We start from the raw sequence: 13326 nt of genomic DNA, 5'->3' as shown, positions 1-13326 counted from the left end.
CGCACTCTGAGGAGCTCTCTAGATACAAAATAAGTATTGAATAGATTTATAAAAATGCTTACCAGACAAATAATTATCTCTTCGTAGCCTAGAAATAAGGATTATTTACGTGATGACACAATTCGCAGCACTGTGGACGCCTGGACGCTGGAGTCTGACGGGCAGCCTGACCGGGCCGCGGCCTGCTGGCCCCCCCGGCCCCTCGGCCCCCTTGTCCCCCGGCCCCCCTGGCCCGGTCCCGCCCGCCTAGGCGCTGGTGCCGTCCTCCTCGATGACCCGGTTCATGCTGGTGCCGTGCGTGATGTGGGTCAGCGGGTTGCCGCTCAGGTCGCGCGCGCTGCTGTGCCGGGACTGCTCGTTGAGCCGGTGCGAGCTGCTGTGGCGCGAGTGGTCGGTGAGCCGGGACATGCTGCCGTGAGGTAGTCGCTCCTCCACGCCGCGGTAGCTGCAGGGGGTGTACCTGCGGGCGCAACAGGCGAGAGACGGTGATGGCTCTGGCGCCAGGGCGCCAGCGAGGGGCTTGGTCTCGGCGCTATCAAGCTCAGCGGATCCGCCTGTTCTGCTCCCCACTCTGTCTTGGTGAATCCTCTCACCCCGCACCTCTGGCCTGCACCCCAGCTCTTGTGTGCATGAATAAATAAATCTTTAAAAAAGAAAAGAAAGTAAGAAAGGGAAGAGCCGGCTGGTGATGCGCGGGGGCCTCGCCATGCGCAAGGGCGCATTGGATGCGGCGGCAGAACTGGCTGCCCAAAAGGGGGCGAGACCACCCCACCCAGGTGCAGAGTGAGGGCCCCTCCTCGCAGCAGGCCCCTCGCAGGTGAGGGGATGGGGCTGGCTGGAGGGAGCCACGCTAAGTGTGGACACGTGCCTTGTTCAGGTGCGTCCGGACCAGGGGCGGGTTCAGGGGGGAGAGGAAGGAATGGAGACGGGCTATAATCGCAGCCATCTGCTTCCTCAAGGGCTGGGAAGAGAAGAGGCCTGTGAAATTAGTGGAGAAATTGGTGTAACCTACAAAAGAAAAAGGTGAATGAACTGGCAGGGGTGATGACGGGGTATGCCAACAGCTTCCTTCCAGACGGCCCAGTTAACAGCTGAGTTAACTACCTGTAAATGGTCTTAATTACTTTTCACTAGGGCTGGAGGCTGTGAAGATCCCATTTCAAAGAAGCTGCATCTATTTGAGCAGACTGGCAAACACGCTCTAATACTTTGTAACCTATATTCCTGCTAAAGCAAATTCTCTGTATTCCTGGCCCAAGACCCAGCCTTCCAGTCAGTCAGTTCCCGGCTCTGATCCGCAGGCAATCTTCCTGCATCACTGTACTTCACCTTGCAAGACAGCTGTGCAGTTTCCTTCTGTTGGAATCCTGACTCACTGCGTCCCCATCAAGGGTAAGAAAACCCACACTCACATACACTCCTTTTATGTGCATGTGTGAATAGATGCATGCATATACATATACAATATGTACATACACATACATAGATGTGGTATTTAATTTAACATTACAAAGCTCAAAGAAAACTGAATATAATCTATCACTTTAATATACTGTTAAGTGACATTTCTAAAAATAAAAAGGATGTAGCAGAACTCTCCTTTTAAAAATAGTCATCAAAAGAATGAATCATAAGCAGCTGAAGACCTACTTACTGTCAAAAAGCATTCATTTGTCATAAAAACAAATTTCATGACTCAATGTGAGTCATTTGTAAAAGTTAAGGACTTTAAAGGTGGTTCATTCACTTAGCAAGGTAACTAATCTTATAACGGAGCTTAAAAATTGAGTAGTCCTTTAACAATTTGTAGGGTAAGGAAAAATGTCAGGTTTTTCTGCCCTCCCGCCATCAGGATAGATGATGGATCCCTGCGGTCCTGAATGCATGCCTGATGGCGGTACCTGGAGTAGGGTGTGGGCTTAGGTAGATGGGATTCAGCTGGGCTGAGACTGCTTTTTAAGGGCGGCGTCACGGGGACGCCAATAGAAGCCGAGGAGAAGCCGAAAGAGAAGCCAAGAAGCCGAAAACGAACAGAAGCCGAGAGAGAAGCAGAAAACGCCGGAGAGCCCAGATAGAGTGAAGACTTGCTGGGGGCCGGGAGGCCTGCCAGCCTCCTGGCCCCCCAGCACTCCTGCCTGCCATGTACCTGGTAATCCCAATAAAAGACCTGCAAAAAACCACTGAGGACTCTGACTCCTCCTTTACCCGGTCTGCTGGATCCTAGAAAACCTGCACTGTGTCCATTCCTGCCTCTACACAATTACAAATGAAAGCATATCTTTTGTTTTCAATTTGAATAAAGTAGAAAAGAAAATTTAAGAATGAAAAGATACTTTTTAAATACTTAACAAATGTCTCATGATAATGGGTAAGAAGTATTTAATTCTAATTTATTAAAAGGCAGTCCATGTTCAGGACCTAAACAGTTTTAATTTGGTTTACATATTTTGGTAAAATAATGACAATATTTTCAAATAAAAATATTTCAGAATGTGCTTGTTCTAGTTGGTAATCATTATTTTACATAACAACTACTGCCCTAAACAAAGATTTTCCTCTCGATGACTTCACGTTTCTAGTTCAAAAAAATATGGCAAATGAAAAAAAGCAAAATAGACTCAGTGTCCTAAGATATCAAATCAAGAACAGACCGTACTTTACAATTTAAATTGGGTATTTTCTTAAATGAAACCTAAATCTTTAAGTTAAAAATAAGATTAAAAAAAATTTACAGGAAAAATCACCATATTGAGTACTTATTTAAGTGAAATGTATGACTAGCCACAAAATTCTAGCATATGAACAAGGTACTCATGGATAATTAGAAATCAACTACGTAGAAAAACTAAATTATAGTACTTAACTCAATTGCATATGAGGTAATTATCAAATTTACTTATCTTTTGATAACCATTTAAACCACTGTGACCACATACTTTAATATACACTATGAAAAGGCACAGTGATTTTAATCTAAGTTTAAGCGAAACAACCATGAGAATGGCTAATTTGCTGGAAAGATGATATGGTACATTCCAAAGGCAAAGTGAAAGAATTTTGAAGATGATGTGTGTTTTTTTTTTTTTTTTTTTTGCTTCTCTACACTATGGCGTTCACTGTAGCTACACCAGGGACTCAGTATTCATTCCCTAGCTTTTCCTCGTCATGTCATTTCCTTACTAACGTAATCAACCACTCCAAGCCGCTGTCCACGGACTCGCCCAATTCCTGTCCTGCCACCCTCTCTCTCTGGAGTTGACACACGTGTGTAGGTGCCTTTACCTCAGCCTGTGTTATTCTGCATGGCGCTGAGATCAAGTTACCTCTCGAGGAGTCTAGAGGGAGACTTGAGAAGCAGGTGTGTGTGCAAGTGCAACCTCGGGGCCAGGAGATAGTGCTGATTTGCAAACCAAAAATCGACTGATGCTCTTGGAATCATGAAAACCCTTGTTTAGGCGCCATGTGGTTTGGGCAACTTTCAGACCTGCCCCTACGTCCTGCGGTGGCAAAGGGCCTACAGCGAGGAGAGCTCCTATCTGGCGTCTCGGAACACCCTAACCAGACAGACCCCGAGTTTCTGGGAAATGCCCACATTTCCAAAGTCATTAGTCAGACTCATCTACAAAGTAGATGTATTTGTCCCCTAACCCATTCACGCCTGACACTGCCAGATACCGCAGGGGGACAGCGGGACCTGCCACCCTGTTCCCATTCTGGCAGCCGCAAAACTACGTGAGGAAAGATAGTGGTAGTAAAAATAGACCACACCAAAAAACTATAAAAAGTAATTAACTGCCATAGATAGGGGAATTAAGCAGGCCTTAAAGGATGGGCTTGACTTTGATTAAACAGAGGAGAGGCCATCACAGGAAGCCAGCAGGCAGCATCCACCCCGGGGTCCCTACGGCTCCACCTCCGAGTCCTGGGGGCCCACAGCCCAGGCTCTGATCAAAGGCTGCTGCCCGCTGCCTGTATTATTTTTACTGTAAGTATTTACCAGGTGTTGTTCTTGATCTTTTTTTTTTTTTAATGATTCGAGGAATTCTCACAATTTGATTGTCCAAATACCTTATACTAATGATTCAAACTTTCTTCTCTGAGCTCCATTTCCATTCAAGATATCAGAGGCTGAAAAGCCCTGCATTTAACAGGCTCTTCTGTAAATGTTTCCTCTTTCCTACAAGGCTGCCCATGCCTACAATGCACAAATCATGCTTACCTTTCTTCTATATGTCTCTTCATACACAGAACGCCACAAGCATAGGATGTGTACTAAGATATTTGTTCATTCTGCGTGGAAAAGAATGAGGCTAACTCTTAAATAAGGCTGAGAGCTAGCTCACAGAGAGCAGTGTTGAGAAAACCTATTTTTAAAAACTCTCTGGCTCCCTCTTTATGGGGAGTTTAAGTTAGGAACCCTCATATTCTGTAGAAACATCTCAAATGGGCTTTTTGTACAATCTTCTTCTCCCTCATGCTGTTGCTAAGTGATCTTTTTAAAACACAAATCTGACTTTATCAGTGCCCAAGGGCCTTTGATGGTTTCTCATTGCTGTCGGGGAACCCATGCTCCTCAGCAAGTCTCAGCTCTTGTAATGACCCAAAGACAGGGGACTCTGCGCCAGGCACACCGGGGCTCTCCCGCCTGCCCCCCTCGCCTCTGCATGCGTTACCTCCTTGTCTTTAATTCCCAGCTCCGCCTCTGAATCTTATTCACACAAAAATGTGCTATTCGTTGGCGAGGTTTTCTCTGCCTTCCTGTGATGAGTTACGTGGTTTTCTGCCCCAGGACCTAGTGTCTCATCTCATTAAAGCCATGCTGTGCACTGTGCTGTTTTCTCTCTTCCACCCCACGTCCCCAGCGCTGAGAATAACGCTTCGCACAGGCCGCCGGGTGAAAGAAAGGCTCTTTGAATGGAACCATAATATAGATCACCGGCGAAGGTGCAGTCCAGGTGGCAAAGGGGAAAAAAGGGAGCTAGGCAAGAAATGAAGAATGGAGTGGGAAGAAAGGAAATCTTCAAGAGTCATTTCAAAAGTCTAGTAAGGAGAAAGAAATGAATAAAAGATAGAAAATGTCTCATAGTCAAAGAGACTGCTGCTTTTTAAAACACAGAGTAGCTGACCAAGTGAGAAGGCAAAAGACAGCGAGTGGGGAGGTCTGAGAAGAGAGCTCAGCACCACCGGGGGCCCCACCTGCCCTGGGAGGCAGAGAGGAGCGAGAGGCAGGCAGGATGGGGCTGGAAGGCACAATACAGTTGTAGAGACACACGTTTTAAACGAGGAGAAAAGGCTTTCCTTTTTAGGCATCAGATTTTTCATTCCTCCAGTTTCCCAGAAATATGGGAAAAAAATCTTTGGCGCATGCCTTCCTCTAGTTGCCACTATTAACCCATAACCCACCCGACTCCTCATTTCTCTTTCTGAGTATCTGCTGGAGAGCGCCTCCTCTCCTCCACGCCCTTGCTCGTCCACGAGCCCTCACCGTCTCTCAAGCTCCTAGAGAAGTTTCTAATTCTTTCACATTTACCTCAAACATTCTCCCTGTGGAACTTTCTCTGATCCCGCACCCCAGCCAGAATTAGGCCCCCCTCCTCTCCGCGCAGGGGGGACACCTGCCCACTTAGCAGGGCGAGACACCTGAGTGGCTCCTCCTGCTGTGAACCAGCAGGACCTGAGCATAGCAGGGGGCTCAGACCAGCATCCTCTGGGGCTGCAGAGATGAACAGCTGTGCCAGAGACCCCGTCCCTCAAAGCCTCAAAGATGTGACCTTTTATGGGAAAAGTTGCCAGCCTCTGGACTACCCTATCATGCTTACTACTTTAATTGCTCACTTACAATGATAATAGAAGGCATTTATTGAGCCTGATGCTGGGCCCAAAAATATATTATCTAACTTTGACACTGTTCTTGCAGGGGAAGATATTATTACTATTTCTACTTTATAGATAAGGAAACAGACTTATCATGACAAATGCCATTTTTTTCATCTTTAGCAGATTATGCAAAAAGTTTATGAAGAACAAAGATCATACTTAAATCATCTTTGGGTTCCCAGAGGCCAGCACAGTGCTGGACACAGTAGGTTTTCCATAGATGCCGTAAGTTAATCTCACCAGAAGCACTGCTGTCACCCTGCCTCTCCTTGCCAGTGCCCCTCATGACCCCACCTCACTGCATCTCCTCTAACCACTGAACGCTCCTGACCGCCTTTGAATCTGACCGTGACCTGGTCAGCTGTACCTAGCCAAGTTGAAAAAGCTTAGTAACATTCACCTTCTATCTCAGAACTGACTGCTGCTCCTCCTCAGGGGCGCAGCCACAGCCTGGCACGCGCAGTGGGCCTGGCTGCCAGGACTCGTACCTGCCATCCCGTGACCTGTGGAGGCTGCCATGGTAGCTGCTCACTTTGCTGTGGACACTCCCAGCTTTGCTCCTCTGATCATCCACCATGGCCAGCTGAGTGGAAGAGGCATGCGTCGATGTTCCTTGGGTGGAAGTTCCTCTTGATTTTCTTATAATAGGAGTATTGGGATCCCGCAGGAGGGACTGAGCAAAATCCGGTTCCTGGAGCACCTGTCGACTCTCATTCACTATCCTGGACAACAGAACAATAAGTTCAGTGTACAGGCTGACATCCCCACAGGCCAATAAATAATGTTTTTGCGACACACTGGCATCATTCTTGAAATTAACTGCTCTCCAAATAATGCCTTTAGGACAGACATATGGTAGCATTGTTGGCCAAGAAAAGAATACAACAAAATCCATGCCAACCTGTCCCCTACAGTGGTGTGGTGGAAAGAGGCCTGTAGTGAAATAAGGAAATTGTGATTTTAGTTCCAACTCTATAAATAAACACGGGCTCTTAGGCCTAAGACTACAAGTCACTTCACTCACCTTCCTCACCTATAACTTGGGCATCTATAAAATGTGTCTTTCGGGTAGAGACATTTATGATTCTTAAGGACACAGACATTACAAAGATATTAGTATATTTTCTCGCATGGTTTCTGGAAGTAGTGGTGGCCTTGGTGTAGCACAGATACATTTTTTGAACTTGTAAGAGCAGTTATTTTAAACTATAAGTTGAGCTTTATGGCAGAAGTAGTTGTCCAGCGCTGGAGTAAACATGCATAGTCATAGTTAGAATGAAACATGAAAACTTAATTTAAGCAAACATACAATTAAGTCCCAGACATATTAGAGACATATTAAGGGGGATGAAAATTAAGAGGATGATACTGTCGAGCAAAAGTTTTTAACTACTGTGAATGGGAAAAGCAGACAGCCATTTATCATGATGAACAAAGCAGTCATTAAATTAATAAAAGAGCCATTTAAGTAGTGGCAAAGCCCACGCCTCAGTTCAGGTAAGTGACAACTCTGGGAACCAAAGTCAAAGTGAAGTTAGGTGAGCAATGTTACTGAAAAACAAAACTCCAGAATAAAAATGGATCCTACGTTGAGAAAGAGCATGTCCTGTTTTCAGACCACAGACGGGTCTGGTGTGGCTGGATTAGTGCTGGGTGGAGGGAGGGTCATGTGCCCGCATTGAGCGAGCTGTTTACATACATTCTCCTTGATCCTCTTAGTTTCATTATGGAGATCAATGTCCTAAGGGGAAACTTCTAAGAAGATATTAGATATATGCACTAATAACAAGAAGTGCGGTCCCCATTTTATAGACAAAGAAGCGAAGGTCCTAAGGTTAAAAAGCTTTCCTAGTCACTCAACAAAGCCGACAGTTGGGTATCAAACTTTAGTTTAAATGGCTTAAAAGTCAATCACAAAGTAGTGATGAATCATAATTTTATGTAGATCCTGAAAACAAAGTGTCAAAAACCAGCTAGAATAAAGAACAGTCCAAAATCATTTAAAAAACCCAGTTTTTGTTCCTCTGTCCTCAGTGACCCTATTCACATATAGGGTCGTGGTTACTAACGTTGTTTTCTAAACTTGGTTCAAACTGACTTCTAGTCTTTTCAAAAATTTAATCTACCTTCAGATGGTGAAGGCTTGTCCCCTCATTTTACAGAACAAAGGTTCGGAGACATTAAGTGAGGTGACCCAGATAATTCCAAAAGAGGACTTCTAAAAATATTTCAGGGTCAGAATTATTAGCATAAACATAGTCTTAAACGTGGCTTCACAGAGGGGGAGAATTTTAAATTTGATTAGCACAATTCTAGAAGCCAGTCTCTTTATAGCACAGTAGATAGAGTGGTTAGGAGCAAAGCTCAAGTCTTGAGTCAGGCTGCTGGGGCTTGAGTTCTAGCATTCACGAGTGATGAAAACCTTGGTCTTGTGCCTCAGTTTCCTTATCCATAAACTGATGATCTTCCCTCCTTCCCTCACAAGGTTGTTTAGAGGATTAAATCATTTAATAACACATAAAATACTTAGAACAGTGCTTGGCATATTAAATACGCTTACCTATTTGGTAACTGTTCTTAGGATTACTTTATAATCCTATCTCAAAGGTAAAACCAGACAAATGCTGGAAATAGTTTTAGGATGCTCACAATCTGTTAGTCTAGATTTTTGTCTATATTTTGCTAAGTGACAGATTCGAAAAATCTGGATTCAAAATCTAGGTTCTAGGGCCTCCCCGGTGGCGCAGTGGTTGAGCGCTGGGTTGCAAACCTCTGCAGCGCCGGTTCGATTCCCGGCTGCTCCCCGGCCACCGGAGGAGGGTCCCACATGGCGCACAGACCTCTCCTGCCGCCCGCTGCTCCCCTCAGCAGTGTACTTCGGTCCTTTTGCTTGCTCTGCTTCCCGCTCTGGCTCTGGTGAATTCTCTCACCCTCCTGTGCTTCTGACTGTACCCAGTGTTTGTATAAATAAATAAATATATATTAAAAAAAAAAACAAACAAACAAAATCTAGGTTCTATCTAGAATAAGGGGCTGCCAGCCCACACCACAGTCCTGGCCTGGCGGATCAAAATGACTGTTGGATGGGGATCCATGACTACAGAAAACCCCAAATTGGAGGGTCCTTGGGAGTCCTAACCAATTCCAAAAGAATTCTGGCTTCCAAGCAAGATCCCCCAAATAACCAGGATGATTCTCCATAAGGGTATTTTGGGTTTAACTCTATTAGGCATTTTTAATACAACCCTACTACAAAAATTGTTCACGTATGGTCTAGAGGGGGCCAGGGATGCTTAATTCAAACCCTTTCCCCAACACCCTATCATAATGTGATTAAAATATATTAAAAAAATTTCCAAGAGTACACAGATAAATCACAGTGTATCCCACCAGAAAGGAAGGTCTATGACAACTGGGAGTTGGCCTGTTTTGTTTGCTATTGAATCCTTGGTACCCAGACAGTTCAAACCCCATAGGAAGCCTTCAGTTAATTTCTTAAAGGATGAATAAATGACTAGGAAGTACATTTTCGTAGACATTAATTGAATCTCTTTCCTTCTCTGACATTTAAACTGTATTTAAAGAAGAAACACAGTCCCTGATCTTACTAGCAGCAGTCTCAGATAGGATAATAAATATATATTTTAAAACTGGTTATTTTTATCTTAGTCTAATCTTACTAACAGAAACTGCTAATTAATGGCATTTCAGAAAATACAAATTCTGTTGAAGAGGTACTTTAAGCTGTATCAGAGAAGGCAGAACATTTAAAACAAAATCTTAAGGGCTTTTCAAAGCACATATTCATGATCATCAAGTAAAATCTGAAGAATATGGACTCTACCAACTTAGAATTTTTTTTTAAGATTTATTTATTGATTAATTGATACAAGCACTGGGTACAGTCAGAAGCGCGGGAGGGTGAGAGAATTCACCAGAGCCAGAGCGGGGAGCAGAGCAGGCAGAAGGACCGAAGTACACTGCTGAGGGGAGCAGCGGGCGGCAGGAGAGGTCTGCGCGCCATGTGGGACCCTCCTCAGGTGGCCGGGGAGCAGCCGGGAATGGAACAGGCGCCGCAGAGGCTGCAGGCAGCTTCGCAACCCAGAGCTCAAACGCTGCGCCACCGGAGGGGGCCCAACTTAGAATCTGTGGTAGTTCATATATAGCACACACATAAGACATGAGATAAGTAAAAGGTTTGAAATCATTTGCCTTTTTGTGACTTCTGCGGGTGATGTTTTGTCTTATTTTATAAACTAAGTATCAAGATTCCTTAAATAGGCCCTCAAAATTGGCTTTAGCTTGTGTCATGACCATATAATACACAGTGTGGTCAGCTAGGAATTAAAATAATTTCTTTAACATATTTCACTTTATGTACAAATGTTTGTCTATTTTGGCTTTTTTTTTTTTTTTTCTTTCATTTGGCTTTAACACATACGGCATCAGAATGGAATAACATTTGTCATTTATGGTACACTTTGGGGAATGACAGCAAGTGGAAATGGAAATCTAACCTTAACACCTCTGTGCCTCTGGCCAGGACACTAAAGCTCTCTGTGTGCAGTTTCTCATCTGCAACACAGAGGTGATAACATACACCCACATGCACAGGAACAACAAGAGGGTCAAATATGGATGCATATGAAAAGTGTTAGTTTGATTTTAATTTTAAGAAAACATGGCCTCCCTGGTGACACAGGGGTTAAAGTCTCAGCGCTATCAAGCTGTGTATCAGCATTATCAAGCTATGGCCAGCCACTGTGGCCTGAGTTCGATCCCCGGCCAGGGAGTTGACCCACATGGTGCAGCAGACCTCTCCTGTCTCCCCGCTGCCCCCCTCAGCAGTGTATTTCAGTAGATCTGCTTATTCTGCTCCCCACTCTGTGAATCCTCTCACACCCCTCCCCCTATACCTCTGGCCTATACCCTAGTTCTGGTATGCATAAACAAATAAAAATAAATCTTTAAAAAAAAAAGAAAAGTATCATTCAGAATTTTAAAAATAAAGATTGGCCTTCCCCCAGGTAATGTGAATTTGTAAGGAATACCCCTTCAGCCTGGTTCCGCTTGCCTACCTTTTCAGAATTAGTTTGCAGTTTTTAATTAAGATGAGCTACTATACTAATCGTAACTAACACAGCGGAGGTTGCAGTTTTACTGGAAGATTTCTACCATACCCAAATTGTTTTTTTTTTTTCCCAAATTGTTTTAATATAAACAACACACAAAAAATTACATGAATATGAGATTTGTGAACATCACGATTTATTTCAACTTACTCTTTTTTCCTACGACCATGGAAAAAACTGGCCCATTCAAAGCATGTCTTTTTGCTTCCAACCCAAAATATGGATGGAATCCCGACGATGAGAGCCATCAGGTACTTCATCAGAAAGAGAATCAGGTCTGGACGGCTCATCTGAGTGACCTATAAGAAGGAAGGAAGAGTGTCTTAGACATACCGACATACCGAGGGAACTTCCTATTAAAGACCATTTAAATAAACAATAATAAAATAACTACAAATTTGATGTTTTCACTTATACAGTTTTGAGGTTTTCTTGTTATATGGAAGAGGTACTCCTGAAAATGACAACAAATTTATACTCTACATTTTGAGTCCTATGTTCTTATTAGCTTGCTTTGGATATCTTCTAAAGAAAAAGATTATTAATGTAGAAAATAAATTATAAATAGGAATAGAGATGCAAACAATAGCTGCATTCTTCTCGGTCAGTTTTGCTGCTTCTACCATTCGCCCTAACAGTATTAGGAAAGTATTAACCCCCCCCATCTTATTGTTTCTTTTCCTACCTTTTATCCACCCTCCCTTTCCTTCTACCGACTTCATGTTTATGCTGCTGGCTGTTTTCAAGCTTCCTCTTTAGCCTATGAATTATTTATAAATGCATTTTCTAGTCTGTAATCAGATGAGTTTTTTTTTTTCTTTTTCATTGCTGGCTTCCAGTTTAATTACTATGGTCAGGGAACGTGGTCTATATGATTCTGGTTAGCTTAAATTGTGGAGACCTGGTGACTTAAGTCAGTCAAATTTTTAAAATAATCCTTACGGGCTCGAAAAATAGTGCCTATTCTCCATTTGTTGGGTAAAAAAATCTTCTATAGGTATTAGATCAACTTTTTATTAAAAGTGCTGTTCAAAACTTCTACATTCTTGACTAATTTTCTGATTGCCCCTGTGCGTTTCAGCAGAGTTACAGGAACACCTCTCATGTAACTGGACCCATCAGTTTCCTTCCAGCCCTGTCATTTTTCATATTCCAGCCTGTTAGATGTGCGCAAGTTCAATAACGCCCCAGCAGCTCGATGTACTTTACTAATGCCCTTCCTCTAGACTGCACTTCACCTGACACCAACATTCACACATCCGCTCTCCACCCCAGCATACTTTCCAGGGATATTTTTTCCAATTACCAATATATTTCTTTCAAATCTGTCTGTCTGGGTTACACAAGTTTCTTTTAAGCAGTGTATAGTTTACTCCTACTAAAGTGTAAACGCCACGAAAAAGTCTCCTCTCCTCCCCTCTCCCCCCACTGTTTCATTTCCAGAACCTGGGCCAGTACCTGGCACATATTAAGTGCTCAGTAAATACAAGCACTTAAATATATATGTGGATACTTGATTTTTAATAGAAAGAACTTGCAGCTAAAAATTATTCAGTACTTCCTTCTTGAACAAGCCAGTGCTCATTCTAGCTACATTTCTTGTTATTTTCCAGCGACTCATAACAAGTTTTACAAAATAATTGCTTTTGTTTTATCATTGCTAATTAACTTTGCAAAAAAGCACACCCACGCCTACCTTTGCATTCCCTCCTCTTCTTTCTAAAGATGCCTTTTAGACACTCCTACAGATAGGTATGCCAAATAGAGACCACTCGAGCCTTTGCCTGAAATTGCCCTTATTTTGCCCTCAGTGGTGAATGGTGGTTTAGATGGATAAAGTTATCATTTCCCAGCTACTCCAAGACATTACTTCATTGTCTCCTAAATCTTACTGTCACTGTTGAGAAGTCTATTTAATTGGCATTCTTTCATTTTTTTCTGGTAGCTTTCAAGTTTCTCTTTGTCCTTTTGTTTATGTTTCTCATTGTGCTAATTTTTATCTTGCTTAGTATGCAGAGTACACTTTTAACCTGAGGACTCAAGTTTCAGCGCTGGAAAATTATCAGACATTAGCTCTTTGTCTATTGCTTCTTATTCATTCTCCTACTCTATTGTTCTAGAACTCCTATTAGATGTATATTGAAGTCTCTTGATCTATTTTTTAGGTCTCCTAACTGAAAAATTACAATTTTGAGCATTTATATCTTTCTATATTCTATATTCTCAGTGAACTCTTCAGAATAATCTTTAGTTTCGCTATTTTAGAGTTTATTCTATCTACTGATTTATTTCTATAAATTCATTTCTAAGCTGTTCT

At 43.0% G+C, this 13326-nt stretch overlaps 1 protein-coding gene across 2 annotated transcripts in view; it reads right to left on the bottom strand.

Moving 5' to 3' along the window:
• Positions 1–246: 246 nt before the first annotated feature.
• The window catches only part of FZD3 (frizzled class receptor 3), a 64938-nt gene continuing 51858 nt past the window's right edge, over positions 247–13326 (bottom strand). For both annotated transcript variants that reach the window (XM_037526526.1, XM_037526527.1), the window contains exons 5-7: positions 11160–11308; positions 6366–6599; positions 247–460 (exon numbers count right to left, since the gene is read on the bottom strand). In XM_037526526.1, the coding sequence (XP_037382423.1) occupies positions 247–460; positions 6366–6599; positions 11160–11308 (597 nt within the window). The remainder of the gene's footprint in view (positions 461–6365; positions 6600–11159; positions 11309–13326) is intronic.

Source organism: Talpa occidentalis, unplaced genomic scaffold (genome assembly GCF_014898055.3).
Source record: "Talpa occidentalis isolate TD23 unplaced genomic scaffold, MPIMG_talOcc4v2.1 talOcc4.4, whole genome shotgun sequence".
NCBI lineage: Eukaryota > Metazoa > Chordata > Mammalia > Eulipotyphla > Talpidae > Talpa > Talpa occidentalis.
This window is presented reverse-complemented; position numbering and strand designations above follow the sequence as displayed.